General features: G+C 46.6%; 1 protein-coding gene across 1 annotated transcript; it reads right to left on the bottom strand.

Annotated features, from left to right (window-relative positions):
* Window positions 1-2,691: 2,691 nt before the first annotated feature.
* LOC137309548 (kazal-type serine protease inhibitor domain-containing protein 1-like) lies at window positions 2,692-23,181 on the bottom strand. The gene is made up of 4 exons (XM_067977708.1): window positions 22,680-23,181; window positions 10,655-10,815; window positions 4,139-4,289; window positions 2,692-2,792 (listed from the first exon to the last, which is right to left on the bottom strand). The coding sequence occupies exons 1-4, from the start codon at window positions 23,179-23,181 to the stop codon at window positions 2,692-2,694; spliced, it is 915 nt and encodes a 304-aa protein (XP_067833809.1).
* Window positions 23,182-25,769: the final 2,588 nt, after the last annotated feature.

Raw genomic sequence — 25,769 nt, 5'->3', positions numbered from 1 at the left:
CTTAAAACTAATGGAATTATGATCACTGGTCCCGAAGTGATCCCTCACTAACACTTCTGTCACCTGCCCTTCCTTATTTCCCAAGAGGAGGTCAAGTTTTGCCCCCTCTCTAGTCGGGCCATCCACATACTGAATGAGAAATTCCTCCTGAATACACTCAACAAATTTCTCTCCATCCAAGCCCCTAATGCTATGGCTGTCCCAGTCAATGTTGGGAAAGTTAAAGTCCCCTACTATTACCACCCTATTTTTCTTGCAGCTGTCTGTAATCTCCTTACATATTTGCTCCTCAATTTCCCGTTGACTATTTGGGGGTCTGTAGTACAATCCTATCAAAGTGATCTCTCCCTTCTTATTTTTCAGTTCTACCCATATGGACTCAGTGGGCGAACCCTCGGATATATCCCCTCTCACTACTGCCGTGATGTTCTCCCTAATCAACAACGCAACTCCCCCTCCTCTCTTACCTCCTGCTCTATCTTTCCTATAGCATCTGTACCCTGGAACATTGAGCTGCCAGTCCTGCCCCTCCCTTAGCCATGTTTCAGTAATAGCTATAACATCCCAGTCCCATGTACCCATCCATGCCCTGAGTTCATCTGCCTTGCCCATCAGACTTCTTGCATTGAAATAAATGCAGTTTAATCTAGACTTCCCTTGGTCTTTGCCCTGCTTTCTCAGACCATCTGTCTGGTCATGTTCTGTACACTCTCCCTTACTGCGTTTTGTTTCTGTCACCACTTTATTTCCCACTGACTTCCTGCATCGGTTCCCATCCCCCTGCCACATTAGTTTAAACCCTCCCCAACAGCACTGGCAAACACTCCCCCTAGGACATTGGTTCCAGTCCTGCCCAGATGCAGACCGTCCAATTTGTACTGGTCCCACCTCCCCCAGAACCGGTTCCAATGGCCCAGGAATTTGAATCCCTCCAGCTTGCACCATCTCTCAAGCCACGTATTCATCTTAGCTATCCTGTCATTCCTACTCTGACTAATCGCTCCACCATTGGCGGCCGTGCCTTCAGCTGTCTAGGCCCTAAGATCGGCTAAAAATATATAATTTAAAAGAGCGCACAGCTTTGTTAAGTGGTAGATGTGGGGATTTTTTTTTGTATATGTAAAAATGGAAAAACTTGCATTTATATCGCACCTTTTACAGCCTCCGGATGTCCCGAAACACTTTAGAGTCACTGAAGTCCTTCTTTGAAATGTAGTCACCCTGTTGTAATGTAGGGAAACGCAGGTAATCAATGTGCACACAAAATCCGTTTTTAGTGATGTTGGTTGAGGGATAAATATTGGCCCAGACACCGAGCTTTACTCTGGATCTAACGCATGCTGTAAACATGGAACGTTTTACTATGTTAAAGGCGCTATATAAATGCAAGAAGTTGTTGCTATAATAAGGTGTGAAATTGAATTTAATAAATCTGATGATTTGTGAGCTAGCACCAGAAAAAGTGACCATAAGACCAGATTGTCCTAAAAACCCTATTGGTTCACTAATGCCCTTCAGAGAAGGGAACCTGCCACTTATGATCTGGCCTACTTAAGATTCCAGCCATATACTACATGATTGACTCTTTATGCCCTCCTGAGTAGGTTACTCAAGTGTTCAAACAATTTCTATTCAAGAAGGTCCACAACAACCTTCTCAGGGCAACTAGTGATGGGCAATAAATACCAGTCTTGGTACCAAATTAAAGAAAATCTTAATGTCAAAAAATTTGATGAGCAACAACAACCACAACTTGCATTTATATAGTGCCTTTAATGTAGTAAAAAGTCCCAAGGCGCTTCACAGGAGCGTAATCATACAAAATTTGACACCGAGCCACATAAGAAGATATTAGGTCAGGTGACAAAAAGCTTCTGCAAAGAGGTAGGTTTTAAGAAATGTCTTATAGGAGGAGAGAGAGTGAGGGAGGGAATTCCCGATCTTAGGGCCTAGACAGCTGAAGGCACGGCCGCCAATGGTGGAGCGATTAAAATCGGGGTACAAGAGAATTGGAGGAGCGCAGAGATCTCGGAGGATTGTAGGGCTGGAGGAGGTTATAGAGATAGGGAGGGGACGAGGCCATGGAGGGATTTGAGCACAAGGATGAGAATTTTAAATTCGAGGCGTTGCTGGACCAGGGTCCAATATAGATCAGCGAGCACACAGAAGATAGGTGAACGGGACTTGGTGCAAGTCAGGATACGTCATAAATCAAATGGAAGTCAATGAACAAGTATCTTACATGTGATGACTCTGCTGCTCCTAACTGAGATAGATGTAAGATGTAAAATCTACACGTACAATTTACATGTCCCAGGTAAGTGTAAAGAACAAAACAATCGCAACATTAGAAAATTCAGAAGCGGTTATTTGAGAGGTCGATACAATGACGTGGAATTAATCACACTGAGTGTGAAAGAAAATGAATGAAACTGGTAAAAGGCACCACGGGCTCTCAGATACCTCAGTCACAATATAGTATTCTTCGAAACAGGGGCCCTGGTGTAGCAAGTTAACGATAGTCATTAGAACAGGTGGACGAGATAAAGTACAATTGTCATAAAGTTTCACACCAAAATCATTTTGTTACATTGGTATCCTCTTATCATCACATGATCCAGAGGACATTACGATATATTCATTGGAATCACACTCTAACGTAGATAAGTCTTGCTTCTAATCCTTTTCTCTTCAGTCTACATGTTCTGCAGAACTGACGTCCAGATCTTCATCGTCTGTGATGGAACGCATGCCTCTCTTGTAGAACTTCTCCGCATTCTGTTCCAGGGTGTCTGTGGAGTGGGAAACAAGAAGCAACGACGTTCAGTTGCTGCACATCAACTTCCTCATGGTGTGGGACTGGCAGGGTTTCATCAAGTAGGGTGCCACATAACACTGGGGATTGGACCTCACTGCATATTGGGGTTTTCATGATGTAGGACCCCATGCAATATTGGGGCTTGTGATAGAGGGTCTCACAGGATATTGGGGCTTGTGATATAGGGTCTCACATGATATTGGGGCTTGTGATATAGGATCTTACTGGATATTGGGGTTTATGACAAAGGGACTCACAGGATATTGGGGCTTGTGATATAGGGTCTCACATGATATTGGGGCTTGTGATATCGGGTCTCACATGATACTGGGGCTTGTGATATAGGGTCTCACAGGATATTGGGGCTTGTGATATAGGATCTTACTGGATATTGGGGTTTATGACAAAGGGACTCACAGGATATTGGGGCTTGTGATATAGGATCTTACTGGATATTGGGGTTTATGACAAAGGGACTCACAGGATATTGGGGCTTGTGATAGAGGGTCTCACAGGATATTGGGGCTTGTGATAGAGGGTCTCACAGGATATTGGGGCTTGTGATATAGGGTCTCACAGGATATTGGGGCTTGTGATATAGGGTCTCACAGGATATTGGGGCTTGTGATATAGGGTCTCACAGGATATTGGGGCTTGTGATATAGGGTCTCAGAGAATATTGAAAAAACATCAAAGATTACCAAAAAATATTGAGCCAAGGAAAGTTTGTAGAGGATGTTAGTGTTTCAAAGCCAAGTATCAAACACAATCATTCCCCGTATGGAGGGTTATCAGCAGAGACTTCAATGGCCAGGATTCTGTCCTGTGAGTGGCTGAGCTGCACAGACCAGGAAACTCCCACGTGCGATTCCAGCTCTGTGCTGACCTAGCTGATCTCAGCTGGTCAACTGGCCTCAGCATTGCTGGATTTGGACATGTTTCCCGTTCCTGCTGACCATCCAGGAACCCTGTCCAGACTCAAAAAACATGAAGAGTGGCCATTTGGGTTGAGGTATCGGGCACCGTGGAGCCATACTCCAGCAAGTTGAGGGGGGGGGGGGGGGGGGGCTAACACTTTCAGGATGCGAGATGGTGGATACAACAGGCAGGGAAAGGGAAATGAGTAAATCAAAAAGGGGGCTTTCCGCAGGAAAGGCAGCGCAACAGGGGTGGACAACACCAATAGACCAATCATGGGCGTTTCATAGTTTACAGTACTGGTAAAGGTTAAGGGTGTTGACCAGTTAATGGGCATGGGGTAGCTTACTAGAGCAAGAAATTAATAAGAAAAAAATGGGCTTACTAATTAATTATAATGACCTGGTGTCTGAAGGACCTGTAACCTTGCAGATGCCGAGGCTTCTCCATATTCGTTCTTTGCCAAACAAGTGTACGTCCCTTCATCGTCCTTAGTCAGGCCCTGGATTTTCAGCCAGCCAGTAATTTCATATTTCTGTGGCTCCCCACGGACCTGGGGATCGAAATAATTGAATTATCGAGTGCCGTCTGTCAATAGATCAGCCGACTCAGCAAGAGACCAAGGAACCAACCCCATATCCTCTCCATCACCAAGACCGCCTACTTTCACGTCCGCAACATTGCCCGTCTCCGCTCTTCCTCGGCCCATCTGCTGCTGAAACTCTCATCCATGCCTTTGTTACCTCCGGACTCGACTATTCCAATGCTTTCCTGGCCGGCCTCCCATCTTCCACTCTTTGTAAATTTGAGCTCACCCAAAACTCTGCTGTCCATATCCTGACTCGCGCCAAGTCCTGTTCACCCATCACCCCTCTGCTTGCTGACCTACATTGGCTCCTGGTTCTGGTCTCATCCTTGTGTTCAAATCCTTCCATGGCCTCGCCCCTCCCTATCTCTATAACATCCTTCAGCCCTACAACCCTCCGAGAACTCTGCGTTCTTCCAATTCTGGCCTCTTGTGCATCCCCGATTTCCTTCGCCCCCACCATTGACGGCCATGCTTTCAGCTGTAAGAACATAAGAAATAGGAGCAGGAGTAGGCCATACGGCCCCTCGAGCCTGTGCTGCCATTTGATAAGTTCATGGCTGATCTTCAACCTCAACTCCACTTTCCCGCTTGATCCCCATATCCCTTGATTCCCCTGGAGTCCAAAAATCTATCGATCTCAATCTTGAATATATTCAATGACTGAGCATCCACAGCCCACTGGGGTAGAGAATTCCAAAGATTCACTACACTGTGCATGAAGAAATTCCTCCTCTTCTCAGTCTTGAATGGCCGACCCCTTATCCTGCAATTATGGCCCTTGGTTCTAGACTCTCCAGTCAGGGGAAACAATCTCTCAGCGTCGACCCTGTCTAGGCTCTAAGCTCTTGAATTCCCTCCCTATATGTCCCCGCCACTCTCTCCTCCTTTAAGATGCTCCTTAAAACCTACCTCTTTGACCAAGCTTTTGGTCATCTGCCCTAATATCTCCTTATGTGTCTTGGTGTCAAATTTTGTCTGATAACGCTCTGGTGAAGCGCCTTGGGATGTTTTACTACAATAAATGCAAGTTGTTGTTGGGTCCATTCTAGTCTGCATGGCTTAATCCCACAGTGCACCTATTCACTGAGCCATTCATTGAGGTGGTCAACATGAGCACATGATAGATTCAGATCAAGAAGGCCTTTCGGCCCATTTGATCTCTTCCTTCCGGGGCGGTGGAAGCAGATTCAATAGTAACTTTCAAAAGGGAACTGGATAAATACTTGAAAAGGAAAAATTTGCAGGGCAATGGGAAAAGAGCAGGGGGAGTGGGACTATTTCAAAGAGCCGGCACAGACACGATGGGCCAAATGGCCTCCTTCTGTGCTATATGATTCTATGAATACCAGCCCTACCATGTCCCCATTACAGCATCTAGTTGTTTCTTATTCTATACCTCAGTGTCCTAACTTCACCCACTGGCCTTGACCATTATTTGAGCTGTTGATCACACGCTGTGTAAAAGTACACATCCCAACATCTGCCTTAAACTTATCCTGAACCTGTAACCATTTTCCTGCTGCACTGGCATATCTCTATCCTGTGAAATATCTTCTGATGTCTCCTTTTGGGCATCACATGTTTTGACGACTATCAAGTTGTCCTTCATCGTACATTTGTTTTGGTTCTGTCAATTTCTGTTGATATTTTAAAATTATTGTTTAAATTCTGAATGCTTAAGAACTTAAAATCGCTTGAAGTGGGAAAAGGCTATTCAGCCCACCAAGGCAATTGCTTCTGTAACCCAATCTACAACCCAGCCAATCATGGACTCTACCCACCCTTTAATCTCCTCCCACAGCCCACGTACACTTTACCCTATCATGGACTCTCCCCACCCATTTAATCTCCTCCCACAGCCCATGTACACTCTCCCCGATCATGGGCTCTCCCCACCCATTTAATCTCCTCCCACAGCCCATGTACACTCTCCCCTATCATGGACTCTCCCCACCCATTTAATCTCCTCCCACAGCCCATGTACACTCTCCCCTATCATGGATTCTACCCACCCATTTAATCTCCTCCCACAGCCCATGTACACTCTATCCTATCATGGACTCTACCCACCCATTTAATCTCCTCCCACAGCCCATGTACACTCTCCCCTATCATGGACTCTCCCCACCCATTTAATCTCCTCCCACAGCCCATGTACACTCTCCCCTATCATGGGCTCTACCCACACATTTAATCTCCTCCCACAGCCCATGTACACTCTCCCCTATCATGGGCTCTACCCACCCATTTAATCTCCTCCCACAGCCCATGTACACTCTCCCCTATCATGGACTCTCCCCACCCATTTAATCTCCTCCCACAGCCCATGTACACTCTCCCCTATCATGGACTCTCCCCACCCATTTAATCTCCTCCCACAGCCCATGTACACTCTCCCCTATCATGGACTCTCCCCACCCATTTAATCTCCTCCCACAGCCCATGTACACTCTCCCCTATCATGGGCTCTACCCACCCATTTAATCTCTTCCCACAGCCCATGTACACTCTCCCCGATCATGGGCTCTACCCACACATTTAATCCCCTCCCACAGCCCATGTACACTCTATCCTATCATGGACTCTACCCACACATTTAATCTCCTCCCACAGCCCATGTACACTCTCCCCTATCATGGGCTCTACCCACCCATTTAATCTCTTCCCACAGCCCATGTACACTCTCCCCGATCATGGGCTCTACCCACACATTTAATCTCCTCCCACAGCCCATGTACACTTTACCCTACAATGGACTCTACCCACCCATTTACCCATTTAATCTCCTCCCACAGCCCATGTACACTCTCCCCGATCATGGACTCTACCCACACATTTAATCTCCTCCCACAGCCCATGTACACTCTCCCCTATCATGGGCTCTACCCACCCATTTAATCTCCTCCCACAGCCCATGTACACTCTCCCCTATCATGGACTCTCCCCACCCATTTAATCTCCTCCCACAGCCCATGTACACTCTCCCCTATCATGGACTCTCCCCACCCATTTAATCTCCTCCCACAGCCCATGTACACTCTCCCCTATCATGGACTCTCCCCACCCATTTAATCTCCTCCCACAGCCCATGTACACTCTCCCCTATCATGGACTCTACCCACACATTTAATCTCCTCCCACAGCCCATGTACACTCTCCCCTATCATGGGCTCTACCCACCCATTTAATCTCCTTCCACAGCCCATGTACACTCTCCCCTATCATGGACTCTCCCCACCCATTTAATCTCCTCCCACAGCCCATGTACACTCTCCCCTATCATGGGCTCTACCCACCCATTTAATCTCCTCCCACAGCCCATGTACACTCTCCCTTATCATGGACTCTACCCACCCATTTGATCTCCTTCCACAGCCCATGTACACTCTCCCCTATCATGGACTCTACCCACCCATTTAATCTCCTTCCACAGCCCATGTACACTCTATCCTATCATGGACTCTACCCACCCATTTAATCTCCTCCCACAGCCCATGTACACTCTCCCTTATCATGGACTCTACCCACCCATTTGATCTCCTTCCACAGCCCATGTACACTCTCCCCTATCATGGGCTCTACCCACCCATTTAATCTCCTCCCACAGCCCATGTACACTCTCCCTTATCATGGACTCTACCCACCCATTTGATCTCCTTCCACAGCCCATGTACACTCTCCCCGATCATGGGCTCTACCCACACATTTAATCTCCTCCCACAGCCCATGTACACTCTATCCTATCATGGGCTCTACCCACCCATTTAATCTCCTCCCACAGCCCATGTACACTCTCCCTTATCATGGACTCTACCCACCCATTTGATCTCCTTCCACAGCCCATGTACACTCTCCCCGATCATGGGCTCTACCCACACATTTAATCTCCTCCCACAGCCCATGTACACTCTCCCCTATCATGGACTCTACCCACACATTTAATCTCCTCCCACAGCCCATGTACACTCTCCCCTATCATGGGCTCTACCCACACATTTAATCTCCTCCCACAGCCCATGTACACTCTCCCCTATCATGGACTCCCCCGACCCATTTAATCTCCTCCCACAGCCCATGTACACTCTCCCCGATCATGGGCTCTACCCACACATTTAATCTCCTCCCACAGCCCACGTACACTCTCCCTTATCATGGACTCCCCCGACCCATTTAATCTCCTCCCACAGCCCATGTACACTCTCCCCTATCATGGACTCTACCCACCCATTTAATCTCCTCCCACAGCCCATGTACACTCTCCCCTATCATGGACTCTACCCACCCATTTAATCTCCTCCCACAGCCCATGTACACTCTCCCCTATCATGGACTCTACCCACACATTTAATCTCCTCCCACAGCCCATGTACACTCTCCCCTATCATGGGCTCTACCCACCCATTTAATCTCCTCCCACAGCCCATGTACACTCTCCCCTATCATGGACTCTACCCACCCATTTAATCTCCTCCCACAGCCCATGTACACTTTACCCTACAATGGACTCTACCCACCCATTTACCCATTTAATCTCTTCCCACAGCCCATGTGGCACAATTTCAAAATTTGCAGATGACATAAAGCTTGGAAGTGTAGTGGACAGTGAGGAGGATAGTGATAGACTTCAAGAGGATATAGACAGCCTGGTGGAATGGGCGGAGACGTGGCAGATTAAATTTAATGCAGAGAAGTGCAAAGTGATACATTTTGGTACCAAGAACGAGGAGAGGCAATATAAACTAAATGGTACAATTCTAAAGGGGGTACAGGAACAGAGAGACCTGGGGGTATATGTGCACAAATCGTTGAAGGTGGCAGGGCAGATTGAGAAAGCGGTTAAAAAAGCATATTGGATCCTGGGCTTTATAAATAGAACTTCCACACCACCTGAGGAAGGGGAAAGCCCCCGAAAGCTTGTGGGATTAAAAATAAAATCATTGGACTATAACTTGGTGTTGTAAAATTGTTTACAATTTATAAATAGAGGCATAGAGTACGAAAGCATGGAAGTTATGATGAACCTTTACAAAACACTGGTTTGGCCACAACTGGAGTATTGTGTCCAGTTCTGGGCACTGCACTTTAGGAAGGATGTGAAGGCCTTAGAGAGGGTGCAGAAAAGATTTACTAGGATGATTCCAGGGATGAGGGACTTTAGTTACTTGAATAGACTGGAGAAGCTGAGGTTGTGCTCCTTAGAGCAGAGAAGGTTGAGAGGAGATTTGATAGAAGTATCCAAAATCATGAAGGGTCTAGACAGAGTAGATAGAGAAAAACTGTTCCCATTGGCGGGGGGGTCAAGAACCAAAGGACATAGATTTAAGGTGATCGGCAAAAGAACCAAAGGTGACATGAGGAAAAACTTTTTTACACAGCGAGTGGTTAGGATCTGGAATGCACTGCCTGAGGGGGTGGTGGAGGCAGATTCAATCGTGGCTTTCAAAAGGGAATTGGATAAGTGCTTGAAGGGAAAAAATTTGCAGGGCTACGGGGACAGGGCAGGGGAGTGGGACTAGCTGTATTTCTCTTGCAGAGAGCCGACACGGACTCGACGGGCCGAATGGCCTCCTTCCGTGCTGTAACTATTCTATGATTCTATGTACACTCTACACTATCATGGATTCTATCCCAGCCGTTTAATCTCCTCCCACAGCCTATATACAATCTACCCTATTATGAACTCTACCCACCCATTTAATCTCCTGCCACAGCCCATGTCCACTCTACCCTATCATGGATTGAACCCACCCATTTAATCTCCTCCCACAGTCCCACGGACACTCTACCCTATCATGGATTGAACCCACCCATTTAATCTCCTCCCACAGCCCATGTACACTCTACCCCATCATGGAGTTTACCCACCCAACTAGGGGGCATAGACTGAGGATAAGGGGTTGGCCATTTAAGATTGAGATGAGTAGGCATTTCTTCACTTCTTTTGTGAATCTTTTGATGCTGAGACGTTGAATATAGTCAAGGCTGAGATAGATAGATTTTTGGAATCAAGGGATCTGGGGATTGGGCGGGAAAGTGGAGTTGAGATCGAAGATCAGCCATGATCTTATTGAATAGCGGAGCAGGCTCGAGGGGTCGTATGGCCAACTCCTGCTCCTATTTCTTATGCTCTTATGTTCTTAAGAACTCTAGCCATCCATTTAATCTCCTCCCGCACCCCATCATGAATTCTACTCCACCCATTTAATCGCCTTCCACTGCCCACGATTATCCACACTGACAAAAATGGAATATTGAGGACCTGCACCCATGTGGTGCTTTACTGAAGAAGCAAGCACTGAAGAATAAAATCCACCCCACAGTTTGTTCACCTGCACTGCAATGCGCGGGTCATCTGCTGGCAGGGATATAGTGTTTCCCTCTTTCCGCCATTCAATAAAGGTCTTTGGATAACCAACCACTGCACAGCGAAAGATGATGTCACTTCCTTCCGCGTTCATGACGTCACTGGGAGGAGAGCTGATATTAGGAGCTGTGGAGAAAAAGGAATGTAAGAACAGATGACACAAGACAGAGATTAATTTTGGTGATGTTTTACGGTCACCTCAGCAGCAAATAAGAGGGCAAACACCCATTTCAGGCGTGGACCCTGGACGTCTATCTTTTTGCCTATAGAAGTATGGCACTTCCGGCTCATGATGAGCATGCACTTCGTCCCCACCATATTGGAGGCACAGGCGGCTGTTAAGCGCTCAAAAAACTCTAGGCCAGTGCCTCGAGTCACAAAGAGGTCTTTGCTATACATTCTGTTTCAAGTAGCTGAACCCATTACGGTGGCTGAAGTTGGCTTTTGGATTGGTACCGGTGGGGTGTTTTAGCTGCATTTCCTTGTCTTGTGCAGAGGGCAGTGCTGTAGCCCAGATTCGGCAAAGCCAGGTAAGACTCAGTTAAAAAAAAATCTGGGTGTACCTAGCTGCTACCATCGGCACTAAACGCAATATAAAAGCTGCTCAAAAGTGGCCATACAAGCTCCGAAATTGAGGTCCCGGCACGGATTCTCACTTGAAGGGAGTGCAGATTGAACAATCGGGCATGGAAGTCAGTGTGTCTGGTTCGAGGCAGTCAACAACAATTTGCATTTATATAGCGCCTTTAGAAACATAGGAAATAGGAGCAGGAGTAGGCCATTCGGCCCTTTGAGCTTGCATTCAATATGATCATGGCAAGAGAAACTTCTTTTACAGAGAGGTTAGCGAGGCTGTGGAATGTGCTACCGGAGTTAGTGATTGAAGCAGAGACCATGTCAACATTTAAGAATAGATTAGATAGGTGGTGGAAGGGAAGGGGAATAAAGGGATAGGGGAACAGGGTGGGCATATGGGATTAGGACCATTGGTCACATGGAGGACAAAACATGGACTGGTTGGGCCATACGGCCTGTATCCCTGTTGTACATTCTATATAATTCTACATAAATGATCTGTTAATCTGTTTTAGTGATGTTAGTTGAGGGATAAATATTGGCCCAGGACACCGAGAGAACTCTCCTGCTCTTCTTCGAATAGTCCTATGGGATCTTTTACAACAGGCAGACGGTGTCTTATCTGAAAGACGGCGCCTTCGACAGTGCGGCACTCCCTCAGCGCTGCACTGGAGCGTCAGCCTAGTGTATGTGCTCAGGTCCTGGGTTGGGTCTCGAACCCACGACACTACCAGAGGATCTCCAGAGCCTGTGGAACTGTAGCCCATGCAAGGAGAATGGAAAAAACATCGATCTCCCTCCCTCCCTACATTCCCAAGTCCCTACACCTTGGTATCACTATGAATGTGTCTACGAGCTGTTAATGAGTTCTGTAAAACAGATAATGGCTATTTATCAGGTGAATGGATTTGTTTCGGGAGCCTGTATGTGACTGAATTTTCAGGGCACCCCCCCCCCTCTGGAGGGCGTTCACACTACACATTAAACCCATTCAGTCTGGACTACATGCAAATACCAAATAGTATTTGCGGAGAAGCCTGTGTTGAGTTAAAGGGGAGAGTGAAGTAGACGTTGTCCTTTTTTTGTTTTGCGTGCTTTTGTCGGACTAGGGGCCAGGTGGGGCGGGGGGGGGGGGGGTGCCTGGAGACATGTATTTCACACAGATCCTCGTGTTAGCCGCTGTTACAGTTAATGGTTTCCGGACTGTGGGTTGCGGGAGTGTGCGTTCACTATAAAACATGCAAACACCCGCAGTTAGGGTCACCAAATCTGGTTGGGCGTGTTCCCCTGGAGGTTTCGGCACATGACCTCCCGCACTCCAACCGCCCCACCCAGTCAAACAGCCTTGTTTCTTCCCCCCCCACCCCAGCTCCAATATTATCTATAACTAATAAATAAAAGTGTTCAAGGGAAATGTAAAAAAAAACACACACAACTTTTTTAATGTCCCAATGATTTTTCTCCCAGAGTTCCTCGCTTGCAAAGTGCCAGGAGATGATTCCTTAATTCCCGGAGACTCCGAGACAATCCCGACAGTGAGAGTGCTGCCCACTGAGCCACTGCTGACACCTGGGCTCAAAAATATCCAAACACGAAAATAATCATACGCTTGCAAGATAAGGATCGATAGGGGCAAAGTTCTACACGGCTGCAGGAGGGAGTTATGCTAAACCTTTATAAATCACTGGGTAGGCCTCAGCTGGAGTATTGTGTCCAATTCTGGGCACCAAACTTTAGGAAGGATGTCGAGGCTTTAGAGAGGGTGCAGAATGAGATTTACCAGAATGCTGCCAGGGATGAGGGAACTTCAGTTATGTGGAGAGACTGGAGAAGCTGGGGTTGTTCTCCTTAGAGCAGAGAAGGTTAAGGGGAGATTTGATAGAGGTTTTCAAAATCATGAACGGTTTTGACAGAGTAAATAAGGAGAAACTGTTTCCGCTGGCAGAAGCGTCGGCAACCAGAGGACACAGATTTAAGGTGATCGGCAAAAGAACCAGAGGCGACATGAGGAAACATTATTTTACGCAGGAAGTTGTGATGATCTGGAATGCGCTGCCTGAAAGGGTGGTGGAAGCAGATTCAATAGTAACTTTCAAAAAGGAATTCATAGAATCATAGAAAGAACATAAGAACATAAGAAATAGGAGCAGGAGTAGGCCAATCGGCTCCTCGAGCCTGCTCCGCCATTCAATAAGATCATGGCTGATCTGATCCTAATCTCAAATCTAAATTCATGTCCAATTTCCTGCCTGCTCCCCGTAACCCCTAATTCCCTTTACTTCTAGGAAACTGTCGATTTCTGTTCTAAATTTATTTAATGATGTAGCTTCCACAGCTTCCTGGGGCAGCAAATTCCACAGACCTACTACCCTCTGAGTGAAGAAGTTTCTCCTCATCTCAGTTTTGAAAGAGCAGCCCCTTATTCTAAGATTACGCCCCCTAGTTCTAGTTTCACCCATCCTTGGGAACATCCTTACCGCATCTACCCGATCAAGCCCCTTCACAATCTTATATGTTTCAATAAGATCGCCTCTCATTCTTCTGAACTCCAATGAGTAGAGTCCCAATCTACTCAACCTCTCCTCATATGTCCGCCCCCTCATCCCCGGGAATAACCGAGTGAACCTTCTTTGTACTGCCTCGAGAGCAAGTATGTCTTTTCTTAAGTATGGAGACCAAAACTGTATGCAGTATTCCAGGTGCGGTCTCACCAATACCTTATATAACTGCAGCAATACCTCCTTGTTTTTATATTCTATCCCCCGAGCAATAAAAGCCAACATTCCGTTGGCCTTCTTGATCACCTGCTGCACCTGCATACTAACTTTTTGATCTTCTTGCACTAGGACCCCCAGATCCCTTTGTACTGCAGTACTTTCCAGTTTCTCGCCTTTAAGATAATAACTTGCTCTCTGATTTTTCCTGCCAAAGTGCATAACCTCACATTTTCCAATATTACATTGCATCTGCCAAATCTCCGACCACTCACCCAGCCTGTCTATATCCCCCTGTAGGTTTTTTATGCCCTCCTCACTCTCCACTTTCCCTCCCATCTTTGTATCATCTGCAAACTTTGATACGTTACACTCGGTCCCCTCCTCCAAATCGTTAATATAGATTGTAAAGAGTTGGGGACCCAGCACCGACCCCTGCGGAACACCACTGGCCACTGGTTGCCAGTCCGAGAATGAACCATTTATCCCAACTCTCTGCTTCCTGTTAGATAACCAATCCTCCACCCATGCCAGAATATTACCCCCAATCCAGTGATTCTTTATCTTGAGCAATAATCTTTTATGTGGCACCTTGTCGAATGCCTTCTGGAAGTCTAAATGCACTACGTCCACTGGTTCCCCTTTATCGGCCCATCAAGTCTGCGCCAGCTCTATGCAAGAACAATCCAGCTAGTCCCACTCCCCCACACTTTCCCTGTAACCCTGCAATTTTTTTCCTTTCGAGTACTTATCTAGTTCCCTTTTGAAGGCCATGATTGAATCTGCCTCCACCACCCTCTCGGGCAGTGCATTCCAGATCCCAACCACTCGCTGTGTAAAAAAGCTTTTCCTCATTGGAATTGGATAAATACTTGAAGGGGAAAAAATTACAGGGCTATGGGGAAAGAGCAGGGGAGTGGGACTAATTGGATAGGTCTTTCAAAGAGCTGGCACAGGCACGATGGGCCGACTGGCCTCCTTCGGTGCTGTACCTACTATGACACTTTGATAGATTCATTAAGGCTCTTCTGCTCGTTTTCAGCCTGAGAAGCGTCTCCCAGTATAAACTGGTTGGCAAACTGCAAGCTGTTAAGTCACTTCCCTGTTTCCTACTTCATTAATTTGAGTACACAGGAGATGACAACAACAATTTGCATTTATACAACATCTTCAACACAGTAGAAAACCCCAAACAGAGGCCAAGCAGCGCTGGAGGGCTAGGCGATGTGACCAGAAAGCATGAAGTAGAGGATTTGCATTTGTATAGCGCCTTTCACGCTGCCCCAAGGCACATTGCAGCCGATGAAGTACTTTTGAAATGTTGTTCACTGTTGCGATGTAGGAAACGCAGCGGCAAATTTGCGCACAGCAAGATCCCACAAACAGCAGTGTGATAATGACCGGATCGTCTGTTTATAGGTGTTGGTTGAGGGATAAATATTGGCCAGGTCACCAGGGAGAACCTCCCCCTGCTCTTTTTCGAAATAAGTGTCATGGGATCTTTGGCGTCCACCTGAGGGGGCAGATGGGGGCCTCGGTTTAACGTCTCACCCGACTGACAGGTTGAATGCGACACTCTGTCTGCACAGTCAGCCGATCTTCATGGAGCCTGTGGTGGGTTGCTACAGTTGGCCTCAGCACCACTATGCTGGGGAGGGGAGGGGTTAGGGTATAACCGATATTGCTGCACACGACCTCTATCCAGTGACTACTGCTCGACTTGTGAGCGATGACAGAATCGGGCCGGGTACGCGATGACTGCTGCAGCCGCCCTGCCCTCCAGCACAGTCCTGGCTTGCTCTCGTCAACTAGCGGGGTGACGAGAGGCTAAATCACTGGTTAGGCCTCAGCTGGAGAATTGTGTCCAATTCTGGCACCACACTTTAGGAGGGATGTCAAGAATCGTCCCCAGCGTGAGTGAGAACCCTTCAGGAGAGGAGGAGAAAAACAATTGAGGGCAAATCACCACTGAAACAAAGAGGGGAAAGGCCACTGTAAAATCCTGCAATGACAACGGGGAATGGGCTCACTGAGACAAATAAAGGACAATGCAGAAACACACCAGAAGGGTAATTGGACGGGCAGGGAGAGACCTGGATAAAAACAAAGCTGTGAAGGCAAAACGTAACAGGAAGAAATTATTTCAGTACTGCGACAGTGAGATGAGAGTCAGAGAAGGATGTCAAGGCATTGGAGAGGGTGCAGAGAAGATTTACAAGAATGATGCCAGGGTTGAGGGACTTCAGTTATGAGGAGAGACGGGAGAAGCTGGGATTGTTCTCCTTAGAGCAGAGAAGGCTAAGGGCACATTTGATAGAGGTGTTCAAAATCATGAAGGGGTTTTGATAGAGTAGATAGAGGGAAACAGGCTGAGATAGGAGAAATTATAATGAGGAATCAGGAAATGGCAGAGACGTTAAACGAATATTTTATATCTGTCTTCACAGTAGAAGACACAAAAAACATACCAGAAATATTGGGAACCAAGTGCATAATGAGAGTGAGGAACTTAAAATAATTAATATTAGGAAAGAAAAAGTACTGGAAAAATTAATGGGACTAAAAGCTGACAAATCTCCTGGATCTGATGGCCTACATCCGAGGGTTCTAAAAGAGGTGTCTGCAGAGATAGTGGATGCATTGGTTGTGATCTTCCAAAATTCCCCAGATTCTAGAATGGTCCCAGTGGATTGGAAGGTAGCAAATGTAACACCGATATTCAAGAAAGGAGGGAGAGAGAAAACAGGGAACTACAGGCCAGTTAGCCTGACATCAGTCGTCGGGAAAATGCTGGAATCCTTTATTAAGGATGTGGTAACAGGACACTTAGAAAATCATAATATGATTAGGCAGAGACGGCATGGTTTTATGAAAGGGAAATTGTATCTGACAAATCTATTAGAGTTTTTTGAGGATGTTTAAGATAAAGGCAAATTGTGTTTAACCAACTTGATAGAGTTTTTGATGAAGCAACAGAGAGGGTAGATGAGGGCAATGCAATTGATGTGGTGTATATGGATTTTCAAAAGGCGTTTGATAAAGTGCCACATAGTAGGCTTGCTATTAAGATTGCCGCCCATGGAATAAAGGGGGCAATAGCAACACGGATACAGAATTGGCTAAATGACAGGAAACAGAGAGCAGTGGTGAACAGTTGTTTTTCGGACTGGAGGGAGGTGTACAGTGGTGTTCCCCAGGGGTCAGTGCTGCGACCACTGCTTTTCTTGATATATATTAATGACTTGGACTTGGGAGTACAGGGCACAGTTTCCAAATTTGCAGATGACACAAAACTTGGAAGGGTAGTGAACAGTGAGGAGGATAGTGATAGACTTCAAGAGGATATAGACAGGCTGGTGGAATGGGCGGACACGTGGCAGATGAAGTTTAACGCGGAAAAATGCGAGGTGATGCATTTCGGTAGGAAAAATGAGGAGAGGCAACATTAGCTAGAGGGCACAATTCTAAAAGGGGTACAGGAACAGAGAGGTCTGGGGGTATTTGCGCACAAATCGCTGAAGGTGGCAGGGCAGGTTGAGAAAGCATAGAGTACAAGAGCAAGGAAGTCATGATGAACCTTTATAAAACACTGGTTCGACCACAACTGGAGTATTGTGTCCAGTACTGGGCACTGCACTTTAGGAAGGATGAAAGGGTGCAGAGGAGATTTACTAGAATGATTCCAGGGATGAGGGACTTAAATTACGTGGATAGACTGGAGGAGCTGGGATTGTTCTCCTTGGATCAGAGAAGGTTGAGAGGAGATTTGATAGAGGTATTTAAAATCATGAAGGGTCTAGACTCAATATATAGTGAGAAACTGTTCCCATTAGTAGAAGTATCAAGAACCAGAGGGCGTAGATTTAAGGTGATTGGCAAAAGAACCAAAGGTGACATGAGGAAAAGCTTTTTTTACAGCGAGTGGTTAGGATCTGGATCTATCCGAGAGAGTGGTAGAGACAGATTCAATCACGGCCTTCAAAAGGGAACTGGATAAGTACTTGAAACGAAAAAATGTCCAGGACTATGGGGATAGGGCGGGGGAGTGGGACTTGCTGGATTGCTCTTGTATGGAGCTGGCGCGGACTCGATAGGCCAAATGGCCTCCTTCCGTGCTGTAACCTTTCTATGATTCTATGTAACTAGCGGGGTAGATAAAGGGGAACCAGTGGATGTAGTCTATTTGGATTTTCAAAAGGCATTCGATAAGGTGCTGCATAAAAGGTTGTTACACAAGATAAGGGCTCATGGGTTGGGGGTAATATATTTGCATGGATAGAGGATTGGTTAATGGACAGAAAACAGGGAGTAGGGATAAACGGGTCACTTTCAGGTTGGCAGGCTGTAACTAGTGGGGTGCCGCAAGGATCAGTGCTTGGGCTTCAGCTATTTACAATCTATATTAATGACTTAGATGAAGGGACCGAGTGTAATGTATCCAAGTTTGATGACGATACAAAGCTAGATCAGAAAGTAAGCTGTGAGGAGAACACAAAGAGTCTGCAAAGGGATATAGACAGGTTAAGTGAGTGGGCAAGAAGGTGGCATATGGAATATAATGTGGGGAAATGTGAGGTAAATCACTTTGGTAGGAAGAATAGAAAAACAGATTTTTTTTAAATGGTGAGGAACTATTACATTTTGATGTTCAGAGGGATTTGGGTGTCCTTGTACATGAAACACAGAAAGTTAACGTGCAGGTACAGCAAGCAATTAGGAAGGCAAATAGTATGTTGGCCTTTATTGCAAGGGGTTGGAGTACAAGAGTAAGGAAGTCTTGCTGCAATTGTACAGGGCTTTGGTGAGACCTCACCTGGAGTACTGTGTACAGTTTTGGCCTTAGAGGGGGTGCAACGAAGGTTCACTAGTTTGATTCCTGGGATGAGAGGGTTGTCCTATGAGGAAAGATTGAGTAGAATGGGCCTACAGTCTCTGGAGTTTAGAAGAATGAGAGATGATCTCATTGAAACATATAAGATTCAGAGAGGGCTTGACAGGGTGGATGCTGAGAGGCTGTTTCCCCTAGTTGGAGAGTCTAGAACTAGGGGGCACAGTCTCTGGACAAGGGATCAGCCATTTAGGACTGAGATGAGGAGAAATTTCTTCACTCAGAGGGCTGAGAATCTCTGGAATTCCCCACCCCAAAGGGCAGTGGATGTTCAGTCGTTGAGTATATTCAAGGCTGAGATCAATAGATTTTTCGACTCAAGGGATATGGGGTTAGGGCAGGAAAGTGGAGTTGAGGTCGAAGATCAGCCATGATCTGATTGAACGGTGGAGCAGGCTCAAAGGGTCATATGGCCTACTCCTGCTCCTATTTCTTAAGTTCTTATGTTAAGCTGTTTCCACTGGTGGGAGAGTCGATAACCAAAGGATACAGATTTAAGGTAAATGGCTAAAGAACCGGGAGGTGGGGAGATGAGGAGAATTTTTTTTACGCAGCAAGTTGTTACGATCTGGAATGTACTGTCCGAAAGGGCGGTGGAAGCAGATTCAATAATAACTTTCAAAAGTGAATTGGATAAAAACTTGAAAAGGAGAAATTTGCAGATCTATGGGGGAAAGAGCAGGGGACTAATTGGATAGCTCGCTCAAAGAGCTGGCACGGGCACGATGGACCGAATGGCCTCCTTCTGTGCTGCATCATTCTATGATTGTACTGTGGAGAGGAGCAAAGTCCCAGCAACAGGACCCCCCCCCCCCCACCTTAAAGAAAGCAGGAGTAAAGGGAGAAAAAGGGAACATGAGAGAAAAGGATCCCTTGACGAAGAATCTGCAGTAGCCGATAAAGATTGGGATCATTAGCACGGATAAATCTGTCAATTGAAGTCGTATTCGGTGCTAATAACCCTGACTACACATTAGCTCGTCCTTTGTCCCACCTCCTTCGATTTTGTAAATGGTTATTCTCACTTTGCAGCTCAGCTAAATCCCTAAATAATCTGAAATAGTGACGTCAATGTTTTTACACAAACTTAAGGTATTTTTAAATTGATTTACGTTCGTGCTTTTACTGTATCCCGTCTCAGGGGAGGCCTGGACTAATCATCCAGGGAACACTGAGTTTTAAAAAATCAGGAAATAAAAACTGCTGTCAGTAAAAGCGACCGTGAAGCTGTCAGATTGTGATAAAAAAAAACCCAGCTGGTCCATTAGGGAAGGTTTGGTGTATATGTGACTCAATCCCACACCAATGTTGTTGACTCTTAACCGGCCTCTGAGGTGGCTTAGCAAGCAAGTTATATCAAACTCCTGGAAGGGCAACTGGGGATGGGCAATAAATGCTGGCCTTACCTTCGATGCCTACATCCCGAGAATGAATTTTTTTTTAAATGGAGACCAAAGCCTATGCAATGCTCTCCCTATTCACGCTGTGCGCTCTGCTTACACGTGGAGAGTCACAGAGAATATGGGCCACCTGAGTTTACATAAAGATCGGCCAGGATCTAATTCACATCAGCCATGATCTAATTGAACGACGGAACAGGCTCGAGGGGCTGAATGGCCTGCTCCTGTTCCTGTGTTCCTAAAATGAACAGAAGCGACATCCTGATTGAGTCATTCCGTCACGTCTTTGGTTCCCGGAGCCCATGACTGACGGAAGGAGACCTCTGCGTCTATGGCTGGTTGCACTCCATTAGTGTTTTCAGATGAGGGCGAGCTAAACTGACTACTCTTCCATCTAATGCTGTTGGGGATTCTAGGAGTAGGGGGCACAGTCTAAAAATTAGAGCCAGACCTTTCAGGAGCGAGATTGGAAAACATTTCTACACACAAAGGGTGGTAGAAGTTTGGAACTCTCTTCCGCAAACGGCAATTGATACTAGCTCAATTGCTAAATTTATATCTGAGATAGATAGCTTTTTGGCAACCAAAGGTATTAAGGGATATGGGTCAAAGGCAGGTATATGGAGTTAGATCACAGATCAGCCATGATCTTATCAAATGGCGGAGCAGGCATGAGGGGCTGAATGGCCTACTCCTGTTCCTATATTCCTATGTTCTTCCATCAGACACCTTTCAAAACCATAAAACCCATCTTCTTTCTGGTCACCTCTCCAAACTCCCCACCAAGACTAGGTTTTCCATTCATTTTATCCAACGTGGCTGCAGTGCATACGATCTACAGGATGCACTGCAGCAACTCGCCAAGACTTCTTTAACAGCACCTCCCTCCCCCGCGACCTCCACCACCTGGAAGGACGAGGGCAGCAGGTGCACTGGAACACCATCACCTCCACGTTCTCCTCCAAGTCACACAACATCCCGACTTGGACGTATATCGGCCGTTCCTTCATCGTCGCCGGGTCAGAAACCTGGAACTCCCTACCTAACAGCACTGTGGGAGAACCTTCACCACACCGACTGCAGCGGTTCAAGAAGGCGGCTCACCACCACCTTCTCAAGGGGCAATTAGGGATGGGCAATAAATGCCGGCCACATCCCGAGATCAAATAAAACAAAACAAATGATTCTTTTCTCCTCAGTGAAGCCCTGAGATGTTTTCTACATTAAAGACGCTTTAACGATACTGTTGCGGTAGTGTGTTGGCTTGCTAATTCAAACCGCATGCGGTCTTTCGTAATGTCAACAGCTACAGATTTCCTGCACGAGTATCAGGATAGCAAATCCACAGCCAGGAATCAACCCTGGAACCATTCTAGGCTACATGGTTCAACCCTTCACTGGATAAACTCGCTGAACCACCCAGGACCTTGTTTTGAACATTCTGTATGGCAATCACAACTTTTACATTTTCACTATTTGCATGTAATTTGCAATGTAATATTTGCTTTTCAAAGCTTTTTACAGTTTACATATTGTAGTACTGAAGTTTGGCAATTCCAAAGTTTTGACCATTGTAATTTAAAGCCAACACCTTTAATGGTAATAGCTGCATTTCACTGTAATTACATGTTAGGTTTTACGGTCTTCAAATCACAGTGCAGAACAACAGCATGTTTGAAGGTGAGGAGAGAGAGGGGGGGGCAATATGAAAGGTCCAGGGAGAGCTCTAAAGTGCACCATAGCTGTAGGCTTTGATGTAGATGAGAGGGGAGAGGCAGAGTTAATGGGTGAGTGGGGGGGTTGTGAGCTGAAGAAGGCTGGATGCTGCCAAGTCTTGGGGAGGCATGAAAACGAGGACGAGGAGTTTAAGGCCTTCACTTCTAGACTGATGTGTAATATTAGAAATAGAAAGAAAGAACTTGCATTTTTATAGCGCCTTTCATGACCTTAGGACGTCCCAAAGGGCTTTACAGCCAATGAAGTACTTTTGCAGTGCAGTTGCTGTTGTAATGTAGGAAACGTGGCAGCCAATTTACGCACAGCAAGATCCCACAGCAGCAATGAAATAAATGACCAGATAATCTGTTTTTTAGTGATGTTGGTTGAGAGATAAATATTGGCCAGGACGCCGGGGAGAACTGCCCTGCTCTTCTTCGAAATAGTGCCGTGGGATCTTTTACCTGAGAGAGCAGACGGGGCCTCGGTTTAACGTCTCATCCGAAAGACGGCACCTCCGACAGTGCAGCACTCCCTCGGCACTGCACTGGAGAGTGTCAGCCTGGATCTTGTGCTCAAGTCTCTGGAGTGGGACTCGAACGCGCGACCTTCTGACTCAAGAGGCAAGATTGCTGCTCAGGGCCGTGCGCCTTCAAATAAAATGGCAAAACTTCTCTCTTTGGATAGAAATTGTACCTGTTTTGCAGTGCCCCTCGTGAACCAGGGTGAGGTCCCTATTCCCTCCGGTCACCAGAGCTGCCTGGAGTTTGCAGAGGTTCTCGTAGGTGCGGTTGTCCGATGCACAGAGGGTTTGCCGGTACTTGCAGATACACCGAGGCAGTCGCTCCACGTTGCCCTCTGGTTGCCAGTCCTGATGGATCCCGTCATCCTCCTCCTCTTCTTCCTCCTCCAGCCGGCACTCCAGATTGTCCCCGCACAGCCCATGGAACGCGCCCACCCACAGCCAGCCCAGCTGGCAAGGCTGCCCCTCCGCCTTGGTGCACTGCCAGCAGCAGCTGCACAAGTCCAGGACAGTGCCGGCTGGGCAGGGCGGGGTCGGGGGGCACAGCTCCAGCTGGCAATCGTTACACGCCAGTCTCTTCCGTCGCCTGACCATCTGGCGGCGACCGCCTCCGGGATAACCCGTGCCAAAACCCACCATCAGAATAAGGGTCACCGTTGGCAACAACAGCCTCATTATTTACAACTTTGGAAAACAAATTAATGACTCACAGATCTTCAAAGTTGGTTAAAGAACAGTTGCCTCTCTGAGGTGATACTCGTGCTCTTGCTGTCGGCTTCGAAAGAAGGTACAAGTGTTTCCCTCAGGACAGGGAGGTGGAGTCCAATTTAGCAGGTGCTGTACATTTCTTTCTGTTTTCTTGAATGACAGCCTTCGCCACCAATGGGAACAAAAGGGATTCCTGTTACTCCTCCCCCCCCCCCCTTAGTCTCTCCCTTCTCCCCCTCCCCCCATTAATGATGATTGTAAACAATTTTACAACACCAAGTTATAGTCCAGCAATTTTATTTTAAATTCACAAGCTTTCGGAGGTTTCCTATTGAATCGTGAAGGGTCCAGACAGAGTAGGTAGAGAGAAACTGTTCCCATTGGCGGAAGGGTCAAGAACCAGAGGACACAGATTTAAGGTGATTGACAAAAGAACCAAAGGCGACATGAGGAAAAACTTTTTTACACAGCGAGTGGTTAGGATCTGGAATGTGCAGCCTGAAAGGGTGGTGGAGGCAGATTCAATCATGGCCTTCAAAAGGGAATTGGATAAGTATTTGAAGGGAAACAATTTGCAGGGCCACGGGGAAAGGGCGGGGGAGTGGGACTAACTGGATTGCTCTTGCGGAGAGCCGGCACAGGCTCGACGGGCCGAATGGCCTCCTTCTGTGCGGTAACCATTCTATGATTCTATGATTCTATGTATCTGCTTCCACCACCCTTTCAGGCAGTGCATTCCAGATCATAACAACTCGCTGCGTAAAAAAAATTCTCACTTCACCTCTGGTTCTTTTGCTAGTTATCTTAAATCTGTGTCCTCTGGTTACTGACCCTCCTGCCACTGGAAACAGTTTCTCCTTATTTACTCCATCAAAACCCCTCGTCATTTTGAAATAGGATGATCAGTGTCGGTGGAACTGTATCCCAGACTGAGTCAGCGCCTTCCAGACAGGAGCGGAGATAATTAGAGGGAGAGAGGAGGAAGGGGGCAGTATGTGTGATAAAAGATTCCTGGGAAGCCAGTGATGTTACTTCAAATCAAGATGAGGCTAATTCCATGCTTTCCAGTCTGTATGTGTATTCTAACACTTTATTGAATGTATTGCGACTGGGCTAAGGGTGATAGCCAGTCTATAAACTGAAGAACAATCAAAAGCATCCCTCAGCTCAATAAATAGTAATTTGTTGGTGTCAAAACACCAAACAGGTTCATTATTTCTCCATCCTGGGATTAATTGCAACAGACGGTGACTGGTTGACCCGACTTGATATCTATCATCGAGTTACATCGAGTGTACAGCACAGAAACAGGCCATTCGGCCCAACAGGTCCATGCCGATGTTTATGCTCCACACTCCCTACCTCCCTACTTCATCTAACCCTACTTGCATATCCTTCTATTCCTTTCTCCCTCATGTGCTTATCTAACTTCCCCTTAAATGCATCTATGCTATTTGCCTCAACTACTCCTTGTGGTAGTGAGTTCCATGTTCCAACCATGGTAAAGAAGTTTCTCTTGAATTCCCTATTGGGTTTATTAGCGACTATTTTATATTTATGACCTCTAGTTTTGGTCTCCGCCACAAGTGGAAACATTTTCTCTACATCTACCCCGTCAAACCCTTTCATTATCATAAAGACCCCCATCAGGTCACCCCTCAGCCTTCTCTTATCGAGAGAAAAGAGTCCCAGCCTGTTCAGTCTTTCTTGATAAATATATCCTCTCAGTTCCGGAATCATCCTTGTGAATCTTTTCTGCACACTCTCCAATGCCTTTATATCCTTTTTGTAATATGAAGACCAGAACTGTTCACAGTGCTCTAAGCGTGGTCTAACCAAGGTTCTATACAAGTGTACAGTACACAGGCAATGTTTATATATCGCTATCGGTGAGATGTTTTATGCCGGCAGTTTTTTGACCAGTATCCAATGATTGGCCTAGGGTTGCCAACCCTCCAGGATTGTCCTGGAGTCTTCTGGAATTAAAGATTAATCTCCTGGACACTGCTGCCAGCAAAAACCTGGGAGAAAAATCAACACTGAATTCTCACCTTCCCCCCATCACTGAGTTCTCACCTTCCCCCCATCACTGAGTTCTCACCTTCCCCCCATCACTGAGTTCTCACCTTCCCCCATCACTGAGTTCTCACCTTCCCCCGTCACTAAGTTCTCACCTTCCCCATCACTGAGGCCATATGGGTGGAGCTTAAAAACAAAATGGGGGCAAGCACTTTGATGGGAGTGTACTATTGGCCCCCAAACAGCCAGGGGGAGATAGAGGAACAGATATGTAGGCAAATCTCAGAAAATTGTGCAAATAATAGGGTAATAATAGTGGGGGATTTCAACTTCCCCAATATTAACTGGGATACTCAGAGTGTAAAAGGCTTAGAGGGTACAAAATTCTTAACGTGCATCCAGGAGAGCTTTTTGAGCCAGCATGTAGAAAGTCCTACAAGAGAGGGGGCGGTACTGGACCTAATTCTAGGGAATGTGGCCGGCCAAGTGGAAGAAGTGCTAGTAGGTGAGCACTTTGGTGAGAGTGACCATAATTC

Source organism: Heptranchias perlo, chromosome 1 (assembly GCF_035084215.1).
Source record: "Heptranchias perlo isolate sHepPer1 chromosome 1, sHepPer1.hap1, whole genome shotgun sequence".
Lineage (NCBI taxonomy): Eukaryota > Metazoa > Chordata > Chondrichthyes > Hexanchiformes > Hexanchidae > Heptranchias > Heptranchias perlo.
Note: the sequence above shows the minus strand (reverse complement) of the source record. Positions and strands in the feature narration are given on the sequence as shown.

What these genes read in the sequence shown, in the direction of transcription:
- LOC137309548 (XM_067977708.1), bottom strand. Translation starts at nt 23,181, where the DNA reads ATGAGGCTGTTGTTGCCAACGGTGACCCTTATTCTGATGGTGGGTTTT. An exon ending in CGAGGGGCACTGCAAAACAG is followed by an intron (nt 10,816 to 22,679) that starts GTACAATTTCTA and finishes TTTTCTCCACAG; the next exon opens with CTCCTAATATCAGCTCTCCT. An exon ending in ACAGGTCCTTCAGACACCAG is followed by an intron (nt 2,793 to 4,138) that starts GTCATTATAATT and finishes CCCACTCCACAG; the next exon opens with ACACCCTGGAACAGAATGCG.